Here is a 21,098-nt window from a genome sequence, read left to right on the forward strand (position 1 = left end):
TAACGGCACCGGGTGAATTTGAATACCCGAGACGGACAAGCTGGACCCCGGTGACATCATCAGCACTGCAGGCCCAGAAGCATCTCTAAATCTAGCTTCTGCTAAAGAACTAAAGACAGATAGATGAGAAAGAAGCAGTCAAGCACCACACACATTCACTTCCACTTTAAGCAAAACAGGCAGACATGCGGTCGCTGGTGTATTTCAACACAAGTATTGTCTTTTCGGCGGTCATGCTCGAGCGGGCCGCACTATTACCCCTTCAACCAATTGCAAACCCTCTTACAGGGCAAATCGTTTGTATTCCGGGACCAGAGAGCAGATGTAATTGCATTGGATTTAAAATGAGAAAGAAGGAGTCAATTTATTACAGCATGGGAAAAGAAATCAGCTGCTTTCCGCCTTCAAACCGATCTGGGAATTCATCCGGAGGGAAACCGGGACGCGTTTGCAGCAGGTGGTTTGCTTTCACTTGTTGAAGTGTTTCTGAAAGAGTCGTCTTCTGAAAGAGCGTTGCGGCAGATGCCGAGACTCGACTTCACAGCGCATCAGACTCGTGGAAGAGCAGCGCCATGTTGCGGGGAAAATGTACACCATGTTGTTCTTTTAACGCTCAAAGAAACGTTTGAAAGCATCTGCAGGAGGGTTGTCAGCGCGCCTCTCTGTTCTCAAAAGGAAAATTTACCCAGCTCAAGGGAAATGCACGGCGAACTTAAATAATCTTTAGAAAGGAAGTATTTCGATACACAAAACTAAGCTACGAAAAGTTTTTTGTGGCACGCGGAGAAGCTACACCGGACTCTGATCTTATGCTAGATGTTCTGATCAGACCGGTTGGCCCGATGCTATCAAAGAGGTGACAGCTTAAATCAGATGAGGATAAACCAAGATAAGAGCTGATATGGAAGAAAAATCTTGAAATATTTTGAATAACTTCAGTTATATGCTTTGACATGCAGAACAGGACTCACCGTAAACTATGACGGTTGCTGTGGTGCTTCGCCGCTTGGCCACGATGTTCTTAGCCACACAGGTGTAGTTGGCGGTGTCGGACAGACGGGCCTGTTTGATGATCAGGTTGTGGTCGATGGTGATGTAAAAGTTTCGGTCGTCCGCCGGGTCAATAACCTCCTCGTTTTTCAGCCATTCAACCTACGAAAACACAAACGGAATTGAGACGTGAGAACACATTTTCCTCGGAAATTGCAATGACGTCGTATTACGATACGTGAAAAGAGCTGATCTGTGAAAATGTTCCTTAAAATCGATCACGCTCCTAATTTACTTTCCCTGAACAAACTAACACATGCCTCACAGACACATTGTGAAGTAAATACAGAATTTTTCTCAGTGAATAAAGGACCTTCGACCTTGTACTGTGAGCTTCCAGTTTATAAATGGTCAAGGAATTGAGCCTGAGGTCACGTCAAAACTAATGGTTTGAAACCTGTTTTTTCTTTGACAGTAAATCATGCAGATCGTTCAATCAGAGACAGAACAACAGACTCTGTCCAGTCAAACTGATGCTCTCATTTCACTGCTCTCTCTCGAGGGCACTTGGACCTCTGAGATGAGTCGTGGTGGACGATCCACAGCTGAGTCACGTGCTAAGTTTGGATACGGTGGATAAGGGGAATCCACATATTTATAGACTTAAGGAGCAATGTGGAGATTTTAGCGGCATCTAAAGGTGAGGTTGCGAATTGCAACAAACTGCTCACTCCAACCCTCCCTTTCGAAGCACTACGGTGGCTCTCACAGGACTAAAATGTCTTTCCCCTTCTTTGACGACGCTTTCTGTAAAGCAGTTTGTCCATTTAGGGCTACAATAGAAACAACTAGCAAAATCTATGCAAGAGGACCCGCGCTGTATGTAGATAGAAATAGCCCATTCTAAGGTAATAAAAACATAATGTTTCATTATGTAAGGTCTCTATACACTTCTAAAGACAAGGTTATGCTTATTATATTGCGTTTCCGTCAATAGAAACTGGACCTTCAAGGTTGGGCTTCTTTTGACTCTATTGAAACAGTAGGCATGCTAAAACACATCTTAGCAACAATTAAAACATTTCAAAACGCTTGCTACAGAAACAGACTAGAAAACCGCACACAGCAATATTTTCTGATGCTTTTCTTTTGGCATCCATTAGGAAATGAACGATGAATTACTTCCCATAATTTGATTTACTTTGCCTCTAAAAATAGCGTGATGGATTCCTTCCCTCATTAGTGGACTCGTCTGCAGATAAAGACGAAGTATTGCACATGATATGCAATTTTCATTTTTATCATCTTCCATTATTGTTGATGAATATTTAATCACTCGAGTGGAGGTTAGGGCAGAACGGTCACACTGGCATATGCAGACATATCCAATAACCCTGCAGCGCTCTGTCGACCATCGAACCGACCCAGAGCGGTCCAGAGACAAATGCAAAGCTGCTTTGTGACACGGTGCGAATGATATTGAATTGAATCGACGTGGCTTTATCATACAATCCTGCCATGTAATCATGAAAATGGCACCGTTTAGAGGAACGCAGAAGAGAAAGGAAATCAATACGGATTACCCACAAATCCACTGTCCGCAATGCTCGCCACAGTGATTATTTGCCGCCCTCAAATTACTAAAGCAAACAGACAAACCAAACTGAAGCAGGAACGCTCAGATGGGGAGGATCTGAACGTTGTGTGTGTGTGTGTCAGCTGTGTGATGGTAGGATGCTGATTGGCGCTAACATTCCCTGCTGTGGCCCTGATGCTGTTATATTTCTGCCGCCGCCCCTGAGGGCCACCTACTTTGGGCATCTGTTTAGTCTTGTGAGATGTGCCTCCACTTTGAGTTATTGTCTTTTTGGGCGGCAGTGAACAATACCAACGGCAAACGCGATCTGTTCATTCCTAACGGGAAGCGAGGAGCTGAAGCGCGGTGGAGGAACGAGGCTGTTACCAGGAAACAAGAGAATAAAGCAGACAGATATTAGGTTTCCTAAAGTGATTTTTCACTCTGTCCATTTAGAGTTTGGAGTGCTGGTGCATCATGGGAGAAACTAGAACAGACAAAAGCGTGACGCAGGGGCTGCTGTGAACTCAGGCATTTCTATAAGAGTAAACACAAAAGAAAGGCCACTGATGACTTTCCTTTTTAATAAGCGGCTCTTATAAAGTCCCACAGAAGTCAAGTGTTTTACAGAACGAAACAGAGACTTGAAAAGGAAATGAACGAGCAGCTTTTCGCCCTGATATGCAAAGTTGGCACAACAGTGCTGAAAAAGGCACATATTTAAATCCAGAAATATGCCGGCTGCTATTAACAAAGTTTTACTCCGCTTGAGAAAACTTTGTTATCAAATCTGTGTTTTACTTTCTCCTTAACTTACTCAAATGAACAATAAGCTTATAATAATAATGAAGTAGTTGATTTGTCAGAAACGATTACACTCAAAATGTCATTTTAATGTCATTTGACTTTAAATGAAAAGCATGTAAGTAAGCAGTTACAAATTGCATTAAATTTGAAAGAATATATATCGTTGCCGTCCTTCTGAAACCTCATATCTTCTTATTTTGGGGGGCATATATCATTATTATAAATATAGGTGTTTATATTCATATGTAAAGATATTAAAAAAAATATTTGTATTCATATATAAATATATTAAAACAGACAAATAGTGAAAGAGAGAGATGAACAGAGATTAAACAGGAAAGTTCATTCAGTTAACAAAGGATGCGGTGCGCAGACAGGAAGTCAGATGCATGCGCTCTGATTAGCAGTAACTCCTGCGCTCATATTCATGAAGGAAATTAATACAAGTGGTCATTATACAAATAGGCAGAAGCATTTGGAGCCAATTATTGTTTGTGGCTCCATCAAGAGAAGCTGACATCAATTTAATTTGAAGCAGCTGTGTGTGTGTGTGTGTGATGGTTAGATGTCTCTATGCGATTGAACGTGGTGATGAAGGAAAAACCTGCATTAATATTTAATGGAGCAGAGTAATTGCTTTAAATGACGGCAGTATTTAAATAATCTTCCGTCTGATCAGAACAGGATTCCCCGCACCAGGCGCGTTCACACTGCAGAAGAATCCAGTTTCAATGCGAGTTCAATGTAAACACATTTTTCACCGCTGAGATTCGGACTGTAACGTAGCAGCGATGCTTTCAAGATGAACGGCCCCAAAACAAAGAGAGTAGCAATAAAATATTTCTGCCCCGACCTGCTTCTCTCCTTTATAATCTCCTTCAGATTCGCAGGCGAAAATGCAAATGCAATCTCTCGCAGCTTTTCTGAATTATTCAAATGTCAAAAACATTACGTTAATTGGGAACTATTTAAGAAAGAAACAAACCCGCCGGAGCTGCACAAACATATTCTCCGAGAAAATAGTGAAAGAAAAAGTCAGTGCCATTATAATTATTTAATGTGAGAGAGAAGATTTTCAAAGGGTTTCCGCTCGTACTGAAAGCCAAACAAGTTCTCTTTTAAAAGCATTCTTCGCCTTTACTGGGAAAATCTTCCAGTCCGCAGTGGAAAAGAAAAAGCGAAATCACAACCTGCAAATGCCAAACCACAGGAAAAGTGTCCGAGAACTAAATGTGTGATTAATGTGTGTTTTTATATCTGGAGACGAGAAAATTGCCTGTAGACCAGCAGCAGGTAAAACCATCGCGCATCTCTCCACACACGTCTTTATTTACATTGAGGGTCCAACGAGCTCCTGTGGGCGGGGGTCTCGTCTGTGGACGGGGGTCTCGTCTCTAGACCTCACCTGACTGCATTCGTATGTTTACCAACTCAAATTCAAGAAAAACAAAACTTCCACAAGCATTTATAGCATACACTTACAGTCACTGTATTATAAAAAATTTGAATAGCTTCATATCGGGATCTGATTGAAGACAGACAGACAGGCAGGGCGGAGGTTGTATTATCCGGTAAACAATGAGAAATGTTTCAGTGATGTCTCTGTTTCTTTCATGGGTTTGTGTCGTGGGTTCATTAATATTGCAGACTGTTTATAATGAATGCACTAATTTAGAAAAAACATCACATTCCCTTTAGACGTGCACTATAACAAACCTCAAAACTGCAGTTAATGAGACAGCACAAGTCAACAAATGACAGAAATAACAGCTAAAGCTCACAGGCATCTTCACAAACATCTTTCGATAGAAGCCTTGTTCTCCCATCACTAATGAGAGCGCTTCAATGTCTCAATTCTCACTGCTAGACAGCACAGACATGAAATGAAGATTTCCTACAAAATCTTTCGCTTCTTAGAAGCTTCCCTTGGGATAAGACTGCCGATGTGACATGTCTCTCACAATACAGACCGCATGATAAACGTATCGATTGATATGGTCAAATCTGGATTCGATTTGTTCTTATCATTGCATTTTCTAGGAAATAATCCTTGATTTATAAAACATGAACTCTGTAAGTCTCATGGTTTGTCTTTGATGGATCGGTGTGATCAAGGTCAAAGATCGCTGACCACGTGCATCTCTTTTTTCTTTTTCTAAAACCTGTCGCCAGACTTTCCCAGCTCATCCACCCACATACGCACAAATGACATCTTACATATGCGGACAAACACCAACCAGCGAATTGCAAATATTTAAAGTGCTAAAACTGGAAAGCTTGCGTAACCTTTTGCTAGATTTATTCTCAATATCTCTTCTTCGCATCAAACTTCATCCAAAAATGTATCGCGTGCATGGCTCCAAACCCGTCTTCTGTGTAACACAAACAGCATCCGTCTACATCTACTGTCATTGGACGTTACAGAGCATCATAAACATTCTGCTAAATATCTCCTTGTGTGTTCCAGAAACTCTGGTCTGGGGCCACACGAGGGAAGTAAACGTGACCGGTTTTTGAAGTGAAGTATAACAGATGAGAAGCCCATTCATATCCACAGAAGATTGTTTCAAATCCTCTCGCATCTCCTTGGTTAAGTCTTTTCTAAAAGCACCGTGGGTCTTCGCCGTGTGGCGCTCCGTGACTCCACAGGACCGCGGCTCGCCAAGCAACTGCCTGAATGAAAACTGCGCTGTCATGGCGACGGCATCAGCGGCTCTCAGGCGTACGGTCACCTCTGAACTCTGTCTTTATCTAAACGAGCTGACAAGTGCCTTTGAGAATCCGAGGAAAAGAAAAGACCAAAGGAAACACTGAGGTCTTTCAGAGCCTAGATTTAAGTCCATTTGATGAGTTTGCCAAGACGCCCGACATAAAAGGTTCATGAAAAAGACCGTCACCCGCTGGTGTCCTAGACTCTTTAAAGAAAATTTAAATGACATGTTCATACAGAGAAACGTATAATGACCGTCTCACAATCAAGAGCAGGGTGATAACTAAATATGTGCATTACATTATATTATATAAACTTCAATTAATATCGAAATTAAATGAATTATTTGTTTTTGTCATCATCCTGGTTAGCATGTTTTTTTCTACAAAAGCTGAAAAAATGTTCCTATAGTTAAACAATTGTTGATTTTCACAAGAGGATCAAAATACATATTGAATACAATTGAATGGGAATAAACGGATATTTTACCCAAAAATAAAAATGATTTCATCATTCAACCTGAATGACTTTCGTCTGCAGAACACAAAAGAAGATATTTTGAAGAATTTTGATAACCAAACAACATCAGACCCCATTGACTTCCATTGTACGGAAACAACATCCACATTTCTTAAAATATCTTCTTTTGACTCCCGCGAAAGAAAGCGTCTGAATGACACGAGGGGGAATAAATGATGACAGTTTTATTGTTGGAGTGAACTATCCCTTTAAAAAATGCCTTTCCTCTCCTCTGAACCCTGATTAAGTAAATGTGATGTAGAAGTCCATTATCGTGACAAACAACTTATTTAAGTTTTATATAAGTGTAGTGCATTACAAATGCGCAGAGAATGAAAACATATGTGAATAACTCAAATGGGTCTCAGCTTTGAGTGAAGTGCACTAATGCAGCCACGTCACATGACTCCATGAATTACCCAACTGCTCTTCTATTCTCCAAAGCACTCGCAGTATTTCAGAGTCCTTCACTCGGCGCGCCAAGATAAATGTCTGCAGCGTGTTTGCTTAGCACAAGTTTGCGTCTGCTGGCGCGGTCTGCGCTGCGTTAGATAAGACTGTTTCATCCACCCGGGCTTTGCGAGGGTTCGAGCCGAGTCATAAAGGCTGGGGATTCATCTGTCGAGAACAGAAGCTGCCACAGACGTGGACTTCCCGGAACAGTTTAGAAGTTTCCAGCTCACCAGAGCCATGACTCCAGTCCAACTGGTTTCAGTGTTCTTTCTAAAATGTTGAGAAGTAATGAATGATACGATCACTGTTCCACACTAATGCAGAGGTGCAAAGTCGTGTTTCACAAGCAACAAACAACTCGAACATTTGCATTGCAAGCAGCGACGCACCGCATTCACAGGTGAGACAACCCAAACAATGCTGTCTCCTAGCGGAAAGCAGTTATGATAATGTCGTTCTCTCTCCTGCGGTACTAGCCGTGTTTTTGATTAAATTTGCAAATAACAACCACCCACGAGTGGCTTCAGTCATTGTGTAACATCATTCTGCCGAGCGAAACGTTACGTTCAACCCCAATAATGTAAAAAGACAAACACACGCTTGCTAATCTCAGATTATCAGGATTGCAATTATAATCATTCTTCATTTTCCAGGAATTGATTCGAGATAAAACGTCTGTAATCCTTCCCTTTCTAAAGCGGAGTCTGTAAAAGCGATGCTTACCAAAAAAATGACTGCTTACTAGAAACATGTACAGTATAGTAGAATTCTTAGAGTAAATAATCCTTGATTTTTAAGGTCCTATTTTGGTTTATGGAGTGTCCAACAACAAGTTTATGTATATACACGGTGTAAAAACAAGAGTATTTTGTTATAATAAGCTTTCCTGTAGCTCAGTGGTAAGAGCATTGCGTTAACAACGCAAGGTTGTGGGTTCGACCATATGTAGTGACGTAAATCCGTGGGGGTTCGCGAATCGGACTAGAGACGATTTGCGTGATTCAGACTATTTTCCAGGCCAATAACTTTGTTATTCATTCACCTTCGGCTTTACGACTGCTCACATTCACACATGGCAACATTACTACCGTATGTAATGTAATTTACATGATCTCGATATATTTAGCCTTTAAATATATAGTTGTTTGTTCAATATGTTTGGGCAAAAACTAAGCGTTTCCCTTTAAATAACACATTTAGCTGACGTGTTTGAACGACACAGGATAGCAAAGGGCGACAACAGCCTAATGCAGGTACACTATCGGATTGTTTCTTTTGTGGCGAGCAGTCGACGAACCCGACAGATCAAAGAAGCGTTCATCACATGCCCTCTCTCACATTTCCATCTGTTCGTGTGAGATAGCAGAGATTTTCCTCTTTGATGGAACCATCGTTGCATATTTCCATACAAGCACAGCCACAAGCCAACTGTGTCTGTTTGGATCCGTTCTGAAACGTCATGAAAATGACTGTGACAGTCTGAGATAGCGTGTTTTCTGTGTCACACCATCCGTAGCACCACGGCACACACAAACATAATCATATATATATATATCCTTCGACTGCAAAATCACAGAAGACAAGAAAAAGTGTGGGTGAGACAGGGCAGAGAGCGGACGGTGTTTGTTCTTTCATTTACAAACAGTTAATCAGTGTAATGGAAGTGCTTCCTTAGAGGTGAGGTAAGAACAAGCATCGTCCGGCTGTCAGTACTGATCCACAAACACACCTCGCCTTACCGCCGCTTAGACTGATGTGTACTGATGCGCTGTCTGTCCTGGCTAACCTCTGCTCCGCCTCCCTCTGCGCTCGCCCTGGCCTGAGATCAGACCCGGCTGATACATGCTAACTCCTGCCAGCACGGCGACAGATGCAGAGGGGCAACGTGCCACACACATCTCCCATAATGCACCTCTGCTTATCCGCCAGACTATAACTTGTGAATAGAACGCAACAGATTTCATTTCACCTCATTATATTGTTAAATAGGATTTTAAAATATTCTCTCAATATTGAGTTTTAAGCAGGTGGTCAAAACATAAAACCCGCGTGTTTAGGGTCTCTCAGAGAAAAAGACTTCTTGATTCATTTCTGACCTTTTTCTCATTTACTCATGATTGACTTCAGGTATATACAGAGACGACAGAAACAGACACAGTGTTTATGAACAGGTGACATTAAATATGTACTTAGCTACACGATACACATTCTGTTACAAAAATGAACCATGATTTTAAGACGCTCACTATGGTTTTTGTTATTATTAGTAGTTATCATAGCAACCTCGGTCTTATCACAATAACTGTAGTTTTACCGTGGAATATGTTTTAAAATAATGATAATACAAACGGTTATCAATCCACTGAAAAACATGGCAAATACACGTTCTTAATAGAGAATGTGAAGCTGACGTTGCGCAATATGTTGGAGTGGTGCCGCCATCTTGGGAGGATCATACTTCACTGCTATTACTGTTTTGATATGAACTGTTACTTGTTTTGTTTGATGTATGGAGTAATGCTAGTGCAGTTTTTAATACAGCAAGACCGAACTACAATAGTTATATTTCCTAATCAAACAAGAAAAAACATTGCATTGAACACACTAGCAGCCATCCTCCCAAGATGGTGCAACATTCAACACGGTATGATGTAACTTCACATTCTCTATAATAAAACCATGGTTCATTTTTGATACAAAGACTAGCCATAAGAAGTTTGAGTGAATTTCGTCATCAATTTTGTTTGAAATGTCCATTTCTGTTTTTTTCCACACAACTGACCGCTTCACTAGCTGAAATAGTAACAAACATAAAACCTGTTTGTCAAAAAGCCAAATGACCTGCTACATTAGTTAAACCGTAGAAAGTGTTATGAATGTCCCAATAAATAAAGTTATTCGTACAAGAATCAAAGGTGAAGAATCAAGCAAAGTGGCACGTTATTGAATCGGCTCTAATTGTGTTTGGGAGAAAAAGCATCACTGCACAAACAAATGGCCAAAAAGAGAAAATAACTTCAACAAAATATGCCAAGCCAAGTAAGCCACGCCATCTGTGATGTACAATTTTCTCCAACACAAATTACTTTTAATGCGGGAGTGAGACGCGCAGTCTATCTGCTGCCAAACACAGTTGTGTGGGGATACAGGTCTCACGTCTTTAAAGCAGAAATTGCTCCCCAGGCTTCTGCAAACAGCTCCCTTCAGATTACAGCCCATTTGTTCCGTCAGCATTTTCACCTGCAATAAAGGCGTCAGAGTTCTGGTCACTTAACTCGTGTTTTCCAGGTCAAGCGTGGGACCTTTCAGAGCAGAATCAAAGGAAACGCTTTCTCTTGAGATCCCCCAAGCTCCACTCAACTTCCTCCCGTGAGACATTTCTCCGAGCTGACATGGAACACAAATTTACTTCTCAGAATGGATCTTATGTTTGCTTAAGAGTGATGCTACACCGTACTTCAAATGGATTTTAATTATACTACTGGTGATTGATGACAAAACCATCATTATCACAATTATCTGAACACGTCAGAACAACCTAGCAACCACCCTAGCAACAGTGTTGGGGAGTAGCTAACTAAAGTAGCGACGCTACCAACTTCACTGCATTTTTCAGTTACTTGGCGGTAGCTCAACCACTTTTAAACAGTGTAGCTTTTCCAGTAGTTAATAACTTTTTTTAAAAAGTAGCGCTGTAGTTCGACCAAAAGCTACATTCGGTCATGCCTTCAGAGCAGCGCTCCATAACGTCTTCTTCTTCTTACTTTATCACAAACTGAAGTGGATCATTATCGCCATCTACTGCTTTAACTATGTATTGCAGCTTTATGCTTCACTGAGAAGATCGTAATGGACGTACATGAGTCGATAAATATTTAAAGTTCGAAACATCCATCCTATTAATTATTAAATGTGAATCTTATGTAATGAATGAACACATTAACAATACAATGATAATGGTATTGCATAACGTTGTTTTTAACTTCTCCATTTAAATTTACAGTTATTCATTTGGCAGACGCTTTTTATTTATTTAAAACATTAGTCAATAACACACGTGTAGTGTATCACATAAAAATATAGCATAGTAAAAATAAAGTATACTATAGTATTTACTATAGTAATTTGTAGTATATAACAGCTGTCGAGTAACATACTACAGTATTCTGTAGTATCTAGTTAATTCATACACTTCATACACAAAAAACGATAATTTTACGGTAATATTACACTCTTGTATGTTTTAAATGTGAGATTGTAAAAACAAAAAAGTAAATTCAAAGAAGCTAGCTACTTTTTATAGTAACTTGTAGAGTAGTTAACTACTTTCTCAGATGGGTCGATAAGCAGTAACTTTACTACTTTTATTAATAGGTAGCTTGTAGCTTGTCTAACTACAATTTCAAAGAAGCTTCCCCAACACTGCCTAGCAAATGACCCAAAACACCTTAGCAACCACATCTAAACTCAGTTTAAGACATCGCTTCTGAAACGGGAGACATTTGAGATGTCTGTCTCTTTTCTAAGGAGAAAAAAGCTAAACAGGTTTTCTGTTAAAATTAAAATCCACCGTTTTAATTGTCGTGAACATTCATACTGATTTCCTCAACCCGAACAAGGAATAAACAACTTCGACCGCAGAAAGGCCAAGTGGACATTCTGTGATCTTTAAAGCATTTGAAGGCTTTCCGGGAATAGGCAAACCTACATTTGAAAAGCGTCGCAAAACGCTTCTTATCTGCACACGGCCAAATGTTCAAAGTTCTCCGCAAGAGCCCTGCAGCTCAGCGCCAGCAGTTTCTCCTATTAAAAGCCTTTATTGATCATTCTGACATAAACACACATTCATACTTGTCCTCAAACATCAGCGGCCCTCATTTAAATAAGCCCACGCCCTCCAATTAATGGCTCAGTATAACTCACCCACAGTCTTCTGGGACAGACAGCGAGCCAAACGTAGTCTTAAGTTAATGGTGGTCGTCATAACACATGTTTAAGATGATTAAGAGGCAGAGAAAAATGCAGCCGAGGCGTTCACCTCCTTTACAATCCGTCCATTCAGTCAGTTAAGCCGCCTGGAGGATGTTTCTCTGACGGAGATATGCAGCCTTCTCTACTTTCTTTACCATTGTAAACACAGACGTCTAGGAAAAAAGACTTAACGCTTCGAGAAAATCCTTTACCGCCACCATCTATTAATCCTGTTTAGCTCCAACTTTCGGCTGTTATTAGGACGAGTTTGTCTGACAGCCACAATCGATGTCACAATCAATGCACCCCATGTAGCTAAACACGAATTAACAGGTGGCCACTGAGGTAAATGTTTCTCAATAAAGTCTGACATTTCGTTGAAGTGATCGAGTTCCCTTCACACCGGCCGCAGAGGAGTTCAGACGAACACACGCTTTTCAATATAAAACCGATCAACGGAGAGAGTTCCTACCTCAGCTGCAGGTATTCCTTCAGGTGGGCGGCACTGCAGGAGCACTTCCTGTTCCAGCGACACTTCCTTCCCCAGCGGCTCCTGATCGAACGTCTTCCTGAGATCTACAAACACAGAGAAACCAGAAAACCAAGAAATATTTAGCCGTCTGAAACAATCAAATCTCTTGATACGATGATCTAAATAAACAACTCAAGTCTCAAAATGCATCTGCACAGCGATCGGCTGCTCGTCAGGTCTTCGGTCAAGCCAGCATGAAAAAGTTGTGCGATGATTTCACATAAACCACACAACATTTACACATTCATATGTGTGTTCATTTCCACAGAATAACTACAGCCAGCGTAAAAACACTGCGAAATTTAATCATTTAAAAAACAAAAATCATTCAATCTTTTAAAATTAAATGATACAATACTAAAGTAAAATAAACATTTTATATAAATAATAATAAAAATATAAACCTGGTCTTCCAAAAATACGCAGAACTTAAAACCCCCTTTTTTTTTACGAAAGATATAACTGACACATTAGCTACTTCTCAAACGAAAGTTTCATCCCTAAACCCTAACAGAAATCAGGAGTCTCCTCACAGCTTCTTTCACACCTTACAGAAACCTGTTGGAATACTGATCTATAGTCTTCACTCAGCATGCACACCTCGCCATGCCTGCTGGCTCCTCGGGTACATATTTGACTTGGAGCCTGAATAAAGTATGACGGAGATGAGGACAGTGTGGCACCACATGCTGATGGCTGGGATTTTTGGGGGATACGTAATGAGTTTTATGCTTGGCGCTGCATATTAATGCGATTAGGCAGCGTCGACTTTTACGCAAGACATTTACCAGCACCGGTCTCTAGCCACATGTTTTTCAAGGCATACATACACTACATCTGCAGTTTTCTAAGCCAGTTTCATTCAGTGATTATATTTTCAAGACAATATTTTCAGATGATTTCTTTCGGTGTCATTTACTCCACGATCATTGTGACAAATGGTTATGGTCTCATTTCTCTCAGAGCGATAGAAACATCACACACACATTTGGTTTATGTGATGATTATAGAGTCCCAGAGCAATTACATCATACTTAACTTATGCTGCGTCTCAAAACCTCATGGGCTGTCTATCTAGTCAGGTTTTGTGTGTGATTATGATATCATTTCATAGCCCATTTCAATCGTACCTGGGAAACATCCAGCAGTGGGTAAAAGTGATGTCCAACCCTTTATTCTAACACATTTGAGCAAAAGCATCAACAAAATGTTAAAAACGGATAGTCGGGTATATGCTTCGTTTCGATATTTGTATGCATTTTTGTGTGTATGAAATACACCCCGTCATCTCTGATATTATATTTATAATATGATTATTTTTGAAGTTTTGTCATATTTCGATGGTTTAATCTAACCTGAGGTGGCCTTAAAAGCAAATCGCTTACCTCCCCAAAATATGATCTTGTCACTCAGCGTACAGTACACCACATAATAGCACAGATCACTTTGTCATGCCTCTATTGCACGAGGAGAAAAGTGGCCCCCCGTAGTGCAGGTTCATTATGAGACCCTCGGGAAGGCGGGACATCAGACTGACAGCAGCTAGTGGCCGACGGTGCTCTCAGTCAGTCAAACGGGCGTTTGTATTGGCTGAGGGCTGCTGCTGACAGTGATAGATGATCCAGACTCTTTCGTCTCCTCTGGGTGCTCTCCGTCTCACTCGCTACACCTCCATCTCCGTTCGTCCACGGAGGTCCGCAGAGAAACGGAGAGATTTCACGTGCCGCTCTAATAAAAATCCAATATATCTCTGTGTTTCCCACGCTGGATGTGAGAGTCAGGAGAGCGAGCGTCTCGCTTCAGCAGTCTGCAGCTTCATTAGATGTATATTGTGTTTTGCTGGGAGGGGGATGAGATTGTAATAACATGGCTACTGAGATCAGAAAGAGGGCGTGTTATACAGTCACTGCCATCACCTCAACAGGATTATAGAAGTCAATGTGACACTCAATCAATCAAAGAAGTGGCTCAGCGGACCGCAGGGACACCCAGACAGTGGTTTTTATGTGGGCATGTGTGAATATGTTTTTCTGATCTATTAACATAAATGTCAAACAATGGTAACTAGCAAAATATCTACTATTCCATTTGAAAATGTGCCGTTTATATATTGCTTGCTTGCAAAAACTAACCAAAGCTTGGCCCACCTCGGATACTATCTAAGTATATACTGAATGAAAAACTTCTGTTAAACGAGATTATGTTCAATAAAGTATGAACACACACAATCGTCTTGTGACCTTTTACAGCTGCCACCAAAATAATAACCCGAATGGCCCAGGTAAAAAAAGTACACTTTATTGAGGTAAACTTCTATAATGTACTTAAAGTGCTTTATTGTCACACATTTATTTTTTATTTAATATAATCTTATGTACTTTTTATGGGTGTCTCAAAATAGCACAGTTGAGTACACTTTCTTCCTCTTAAGTTTATCTTAAGAAGTACTAAAAACATTTTTTTGTATATAATGTACAAAATTATGTGTGAAAATAAAGCACTTTAAGTACAATTAAATGTATTACAGTGTACTTTTTTAAACACAAGAAATGAATTTAGTGGTACTGTAGCAAAATCACATGTACATTTAAAATAACAGCCCGCCTCACAGTTTTCCAATATTTTACAGAATCCGATCATACTTGGGACATACTAATCACGCATGCTTATTTTCACATACTATGCACTACATATTTAAAAAGAGGGCATTTCCGACCTCAATTCCTTCATATGGGATTCTGAACTTTTATTTTAAGTGTATCGAGTGAGAAAGTAAATGAGTAAAACAATTTTACTTGAATACGTGAGCGGTCACCGTTCTGCTCTTAACAAACAATTAAGAACAAAAGCAAAATGTCTACCAACTTCTGCGCTCATGCCTAGAACATTGAGAGGGTCGCAGATCACAAAACTAAACGGTGAACATCATCACCTTCACATTTCTCCACGAAGGTCACAGCTGACAGGAGATCCAGACTGAAGGAATAACGCACACACACATCCGTAACTCACCACCGCAGGAGTATCAGTGAGATATCCTGCAGTAGTCTGGGACTTCAGGAACTCTGGGACACAGAATCTGATCCCGGCTGATGTGCTCGAGACGTTAAGCGGTGGTCACAGCTGACCGCCAGCGCTGAACTCTCAACAGAATGACACGCCAACCAAACCGGTGACAGCTAGTTAAAAGAAGTTTACGCTTATGCAGAGGAGTGCCGAATTGGAGGTTTGTAATACCGCGAGTGATCTGACTGTTCTCTATCATCTGTGTCAGAAAATGTTACCGTTACAGCAGCAATAAAAAGATCAAAAGCACTGTCTGCAGCACATGTGGAGCAGCAGGGCATCCAGCACAGCCGTTCGGTGACCTCCAGCAATCTGTCTGTGTGAAGGAGGCGTACAGCTCTTACCGTGAGACTGAAGAAGACGAAATTCAATGTGGACCTGAGGCTGAGGATCAAAGATCAAAACAAACTCAAATCAAAGATGTGCTTGTTAAAGTTGATGCTGTGATCAAAAGATAATAAGTTAAATACACCTCTTTGATCAGTGAATTAAAGCCAGGTTGAATAAGTCTTTATATAATGTTATATAATAAATGCAAATTTCCAGTATTTGTTTTCCAAGTAAAATATTTTCTTATACAGTACTGAATAATTACCAAATATTTCCATATATATTCTCTCCATTTTCAGTTTCGAGCTTCAAAAAATACAATTAAAACTCTTAAGTTAATGTTCATAAAATGTTTTCCAAATTGGTGGGCTACTCTGTAAATATATACAATAATATATATAAACTATTTCTATACACAGCTTCTATTTACATTTTGTGGAAACATGAAGAAGTCATATCAAATTATTTTTTAAATGCTTTATGCCATTACGCATGGCGAAGAGAAATGATCTCAGGCCCTTCAAGATCCTCCACTCAATATCGCCTTTTATGATGAGTGTACAAATAATAACAAGATGATTTTCATTGAACACAATAATGTGTCTCCCACGCTACACAGAGAGATTTGTGGGTTTGTCAACCTGTCTTAGCAGAGACAGGAAGTTGCCCTGTGGGTGTCCAGATGCACAACTCAAGGTCAACCGGACAGAATGCCAAGAGGAAACACATACATACACAGTCCGACTGCTTATCCTTATTTTATTATATCAGTAATGTTATAATTGATTTCAATTAGTGTCACATTAAATCAAATTATTCAAAGAGATCTAGAAGATGTTTTAATGGCAGAGTAAATGTTTTACAAAACCACAATTTCCGTCCAATAACACACACACATGCACACAAACAACACTCTTGTCTTGTGTGTCTTTCTAACAAGCAGCTACTCCCAGTACGGCTTGGTATCATATTGAATATTCACAATGTGTTTGAAATGATTTCTCTGGTTATATTAAATTAAGCCGCAACACTGTGAAAATTATGATTATTTAAATATACATTTAACTTGGCCATTAAGTTTCCTAAATATATCATTAAATGAGTTTTATGATCTTTCCTGGCTCATGAAAGCACGAGAGCGAAAATATTTTGATTTAATCCTCAACACACTGACCATCTTCGGCCAAAGTTGGAAAGTTCATTGTGACAAATTCATTTGAACAGTTTCCATGAACTGAACATCAAACTCGCACATGCATTTGGGTCCTGATTCAAAAGATTTATGATGTGTGTTTTAATATATTTTGTTGGAAATAAATAAGCACTATTATATTTTTTTCAAAATCCCTTTTATTTCCATATTTTGTTATTTTAACTTTTTGTCATAAATCATTATTATTAACCACCCTTTGTTTCTCAGTGGGTCCTGCAATTATCTAACAAATAAAAAGTGTAAACTTTGACAACACAGTATTTAATCATTTAAAAAGTATTGTTTTTTCCCATTTCCTAAAAACAGCAAATTTGGACATCCAAGGTTTCGAAAGCAACAATACATGAAAATAGTTTTGATAAAATAAAAAGGGAGTGATAGAGCTAAAAATATTAACAAATGAAAGAGAAGTCAAATGAACGTGCACGAACACACACTTCTGAAAACAAATGTGTTTGTCAGCTGTTGTCACAGACGCATCGGTGGCCATTACAGTAACAACTGTGGGTGAGATGCTCTTTACCGCACGTCTCTGCAACTGACAGCTTAAACAACTCACTCCAATTACCAGCGTTTCCAGTGCATTACAGCCCCTCCGCGACGCCCCGTGTCGCCTCCACGCGGGGAAAATTAATTGCTTATATTCTGACACACGTGAGATTGAAATGGCGTCGACTGTAAATCCACACCAGCTGCTGGCAGTTTGGGTTCATTCGGAGGAGAAGAGCGCTGGAGATTTATTCTGTGTAGACTTGAGAGGTCAAGAAAACGGATTCTGTAAAAGTGAACAACAGAAGTTGTGTTTTTAGGTTTTAAATGAGCTGACTCGCGTTTGTTTGCCTGCTGACTCACCGCATTCTGGCCTAGCGCCTGAAAAACATGTTCCTGTCAAATCTGTCGCCCGTTTCAGAATAGTTTCCGATTGTCAAGCGTGCTTAATCAGTCCTCTCCTCAATATTTGTTCTAGTATGGAGCGTGTTGGCTGGATTCGTCACGTCAACGGCAGCTGAAGTGAGCTACCGCTCGCCCCAATTTGAAGCACTTTGGGGTTCTCGACGAAATGCGATCCATATTTTGTGCAGTTTCCGGGCCAAAAACCCTGAGTGAAGAATAATGTGAGGTACAAACACACGCTGGATTTATAACCACCTCTAATGGGCCAAATGCATTACAATGCCATTTGTGATGTGCAGCGCTACACAAGCTCTCTGCTTATTATAAATTAATGCAGGTGGAGACGCTCGATGTTTCACACATATTTCACTTGCAAAAAACATGAGTTTTGTGCTTCCTGGAAAGAAAAGATGCTAGACCTCATAAAACAAAGAGAGAACTTTCAAGCATTTTGTTTTGGGAAAAGCTGCACGTGCTTTCCGAAAGATTAGAATCATGATTTGATCAAATGGGTAAAAGAATCGTCTAATGGAGGCAAATTCAGCACATGCACATTTTCTGTGTATTCATCTAAAAACACAATGGCAGTTAACTTTAAAATCCTCCTTGTATGAGAATGTGCCAAGAAATCTCGATTGTTCGAGATGTGAGAAATATACACAACAGAATGAGTTTCGTTGGCTCTGGACACGAAAATTGTTCTGATCTTTTTATAACAGCGACGCTTTGGGGGAAAATATAACCGCGTGCGTTGGCTGAGATGATGAAAACATCTCTCAGATATAAAAGAGCCCAGGCCAAATGGCAGAGAATCTCCCAAATATCTACCCATAGATGGTGTTTAGATGTTCGGCCCAAACTAAAAGACGCCCAGCGGGGAGGGCTGGAATCCCATGAGCCTCTTCTGCCGCACACGTGGACGCATGTGAAAACAATTACATTAAGTGTGTGTGTTCTGCTACTTGTGCTCAATTACACAGGTTAGTAAATTAAGGGCCATTTACATACTTGAACTCTCTCATCTTAATCCCAGCACGTCTAAACTAAAGCCGGCAGCACGGAGAATCACTGCGGTGATGATGGTTGGCTAATGTGAGTCCAGGAATTTGCCATTTTATAAAACTAATGTTTGCTTTTAGGTAGAATTGCTCAGAATGCATCTGGTTTGTACACATTCTGTATTAAATAATGAACTGAGAGGATTTAATACACTGCCTTCTACACAGTGTGTAGCGTATACTGCTTTATATATCTTGAAGTATGTTAAACTGTACAGTATATATTCAGTACGCAACTATAAAGAATAATAAAATGTAATGTACTACATTAGGGGCATATCATTGTTACGAGTCATTACGACTCCAGTTAACATCTATCAAATATTGAATCAATAAAATGTGGTAATTTTTCTTTTGTGTAAAAGAGAAAGAAAGAAAAATCACACTTTTTGCTCATTCACACATGAAACATTGCAATGTGGGATATACTACACAATTTGGCAACTTTTGTCGCTGCAGTATTCTACGTACATGGAAAATAAAAGGATACCGTGTAAAAATACACTAAATACTGCATGAATATTAGTATGGCAGAACACACTTATTCTCACTTATTCCTGAGGCTAATAACTGTCCTGTTGAGTAGTCTGTGTTTAGCTGAATCAAAGTGTGTGTGTGTGTCCAGATCGAAGCTCGTCCCCTCATAACTCAGACAGGAAGTGCCCGACACCAACAGCCTCACAAATCACAGTCTCAATAAATCTCCTCAATCAGACTTTACAGCTGCTGAACTTTATGGAGCATCCATTGATCACGGACCGGCAACAACAAAACGCTGCTTATTTATCGCTCGCGAGTGTTACTTAGCCCCTGATTAAAACATCTGCTGCAAACAGAAAGCAAAAAAGGGCTAAATGATGCCTGGTGTTTCCATTAGTCCCTGGAGAGGGAGAGAGAGAGAGAGAGAGAGCGGCTCGTGCAGTCAGGTCAGCAACACCCGGGGCGAAGCCTCAATTCAATTCATTTCAATTTAAAACAAATGCTAACGATGATTACAGCCGAAAGATGAAGACTGAACTGAGACCAGCTCAACTGGGCCACTTCTAACACAATGGGGAAATAAGAAGCAGCGTGAAACAGGTCTCAGGTCGGCGTGCGGACACAAAGTCTTCTGTCACTTTCGGTTTGAAAGGGTATCAATTTATTGGCTCGAACTGCAGCTAAAGGCCGACATGCAGATGAGGAAGATTAACTCAAGATTAATGACCTGTCTCAACCAGATGCAACAAGTATCTGCATTACGTCTAATTTCCCTGTAATTAGAAGAAAAGAAGCACTAAATGAAGGAGAGTCTGTGGACGAATTCAAAGTACCAGAGTAAAAAATAAAAAGACATTAAATGACATTACCAGTGGTTCCAATTCAGACACAATTGTGTTCTCTGTATGTGTATGAACAGGGTATGGAAAGAAGACGTGTGTGGCTTAATTTTAGAGAAACAGGACGCAAAGCTTTCTGACCTTGGACATACACTTTTTAGAATAAGGGGACGATGCCTAAAGAATTGCTGGAAAGAATAAGCCCAGCATCTGTTTATAAACACAGAGCGTTGTGATTGGTGGAGTTTGGGGCCGTGCTTTTGTTAGCAACACCACATTGGGAACAAGACCACTAGAATGTAAACACATCAGAATACCAAGATGGAAAAGAAAACGCAACACAATATGTCAATCTATGTCAAACATACTCATCCTGTTAGGAATATGTGCGGTACTTTTATATCTCCTGGTAATGAATGTTTGTGTACGTGTGGACTCACAGGCGATGCGCACATGGGCCTTGCGACTTTTGGTGGTTCCGGCTGAGCTCCAGGCGACACACTGACACCAGAAGTCCTCAAGCCCGAAGAGTTCCTCCACCTGCTGACGGGTGATCTCGATGATGGCTTCTCGAACCACTAGACCTACACAGAAAGAGAGAGAGTGTTAGTAAAAAAAATCTTTTCATACCCTTGTGTCATTCCAAATCTCTACCTCTTT

At 40.2% G+C, this 21,098-nt stretch overlaps 1 protein-coding gene across 3 annotated transcripts in view; it reads right to left on the minus strand.

Annotated features, from left to right (window-relative positions):
• Positions 1 to 21,098, minus strand: part of unc5cb (unc-5 netrin receptor Cb) — a 106,787-nt gene that overhangs the window by 19,310 nt on the left and 66,379 nt on the right. For all 3 annotated transcript variants that reach the window (XM_056736269.1, XM_056736270.1, XM_056736268.1), the window contains 3 exons: positions 20,879 to 21,022; positions 12,499 to 12,602; positions 972 to 1,152 (listed from right to left, as the gene is read on the minus strand). In XM_056736269.1, the coding sequence (XP_056592247.1) occupies positions 972 to 1,152; positions 12,499 to 12,602; positions 20,879 to 21,022 (429 nt within the window). The remainder of the gene's footprint in view (positions 1 to 971; positions 1,153 to 12,498; positions 12,603 to 20,878; positions 21,023 to 21,098) is intronic.

This window comes from Triplophysa dalaica, chromosome 22 (assembly GCF_015846415.1).
Source record: "Triplophysa dalaica isolate WHDGS20190420 chromosome 22, ASM1584641v1, whole genome shotgun sequence".
Taxonomy (NCBI): Eukaryota; Metazoa; Chordata; class Actinopteri; order Cypriniformes; family Nemacheilidae; genus Triplophysa; species Triplophysa dalaica.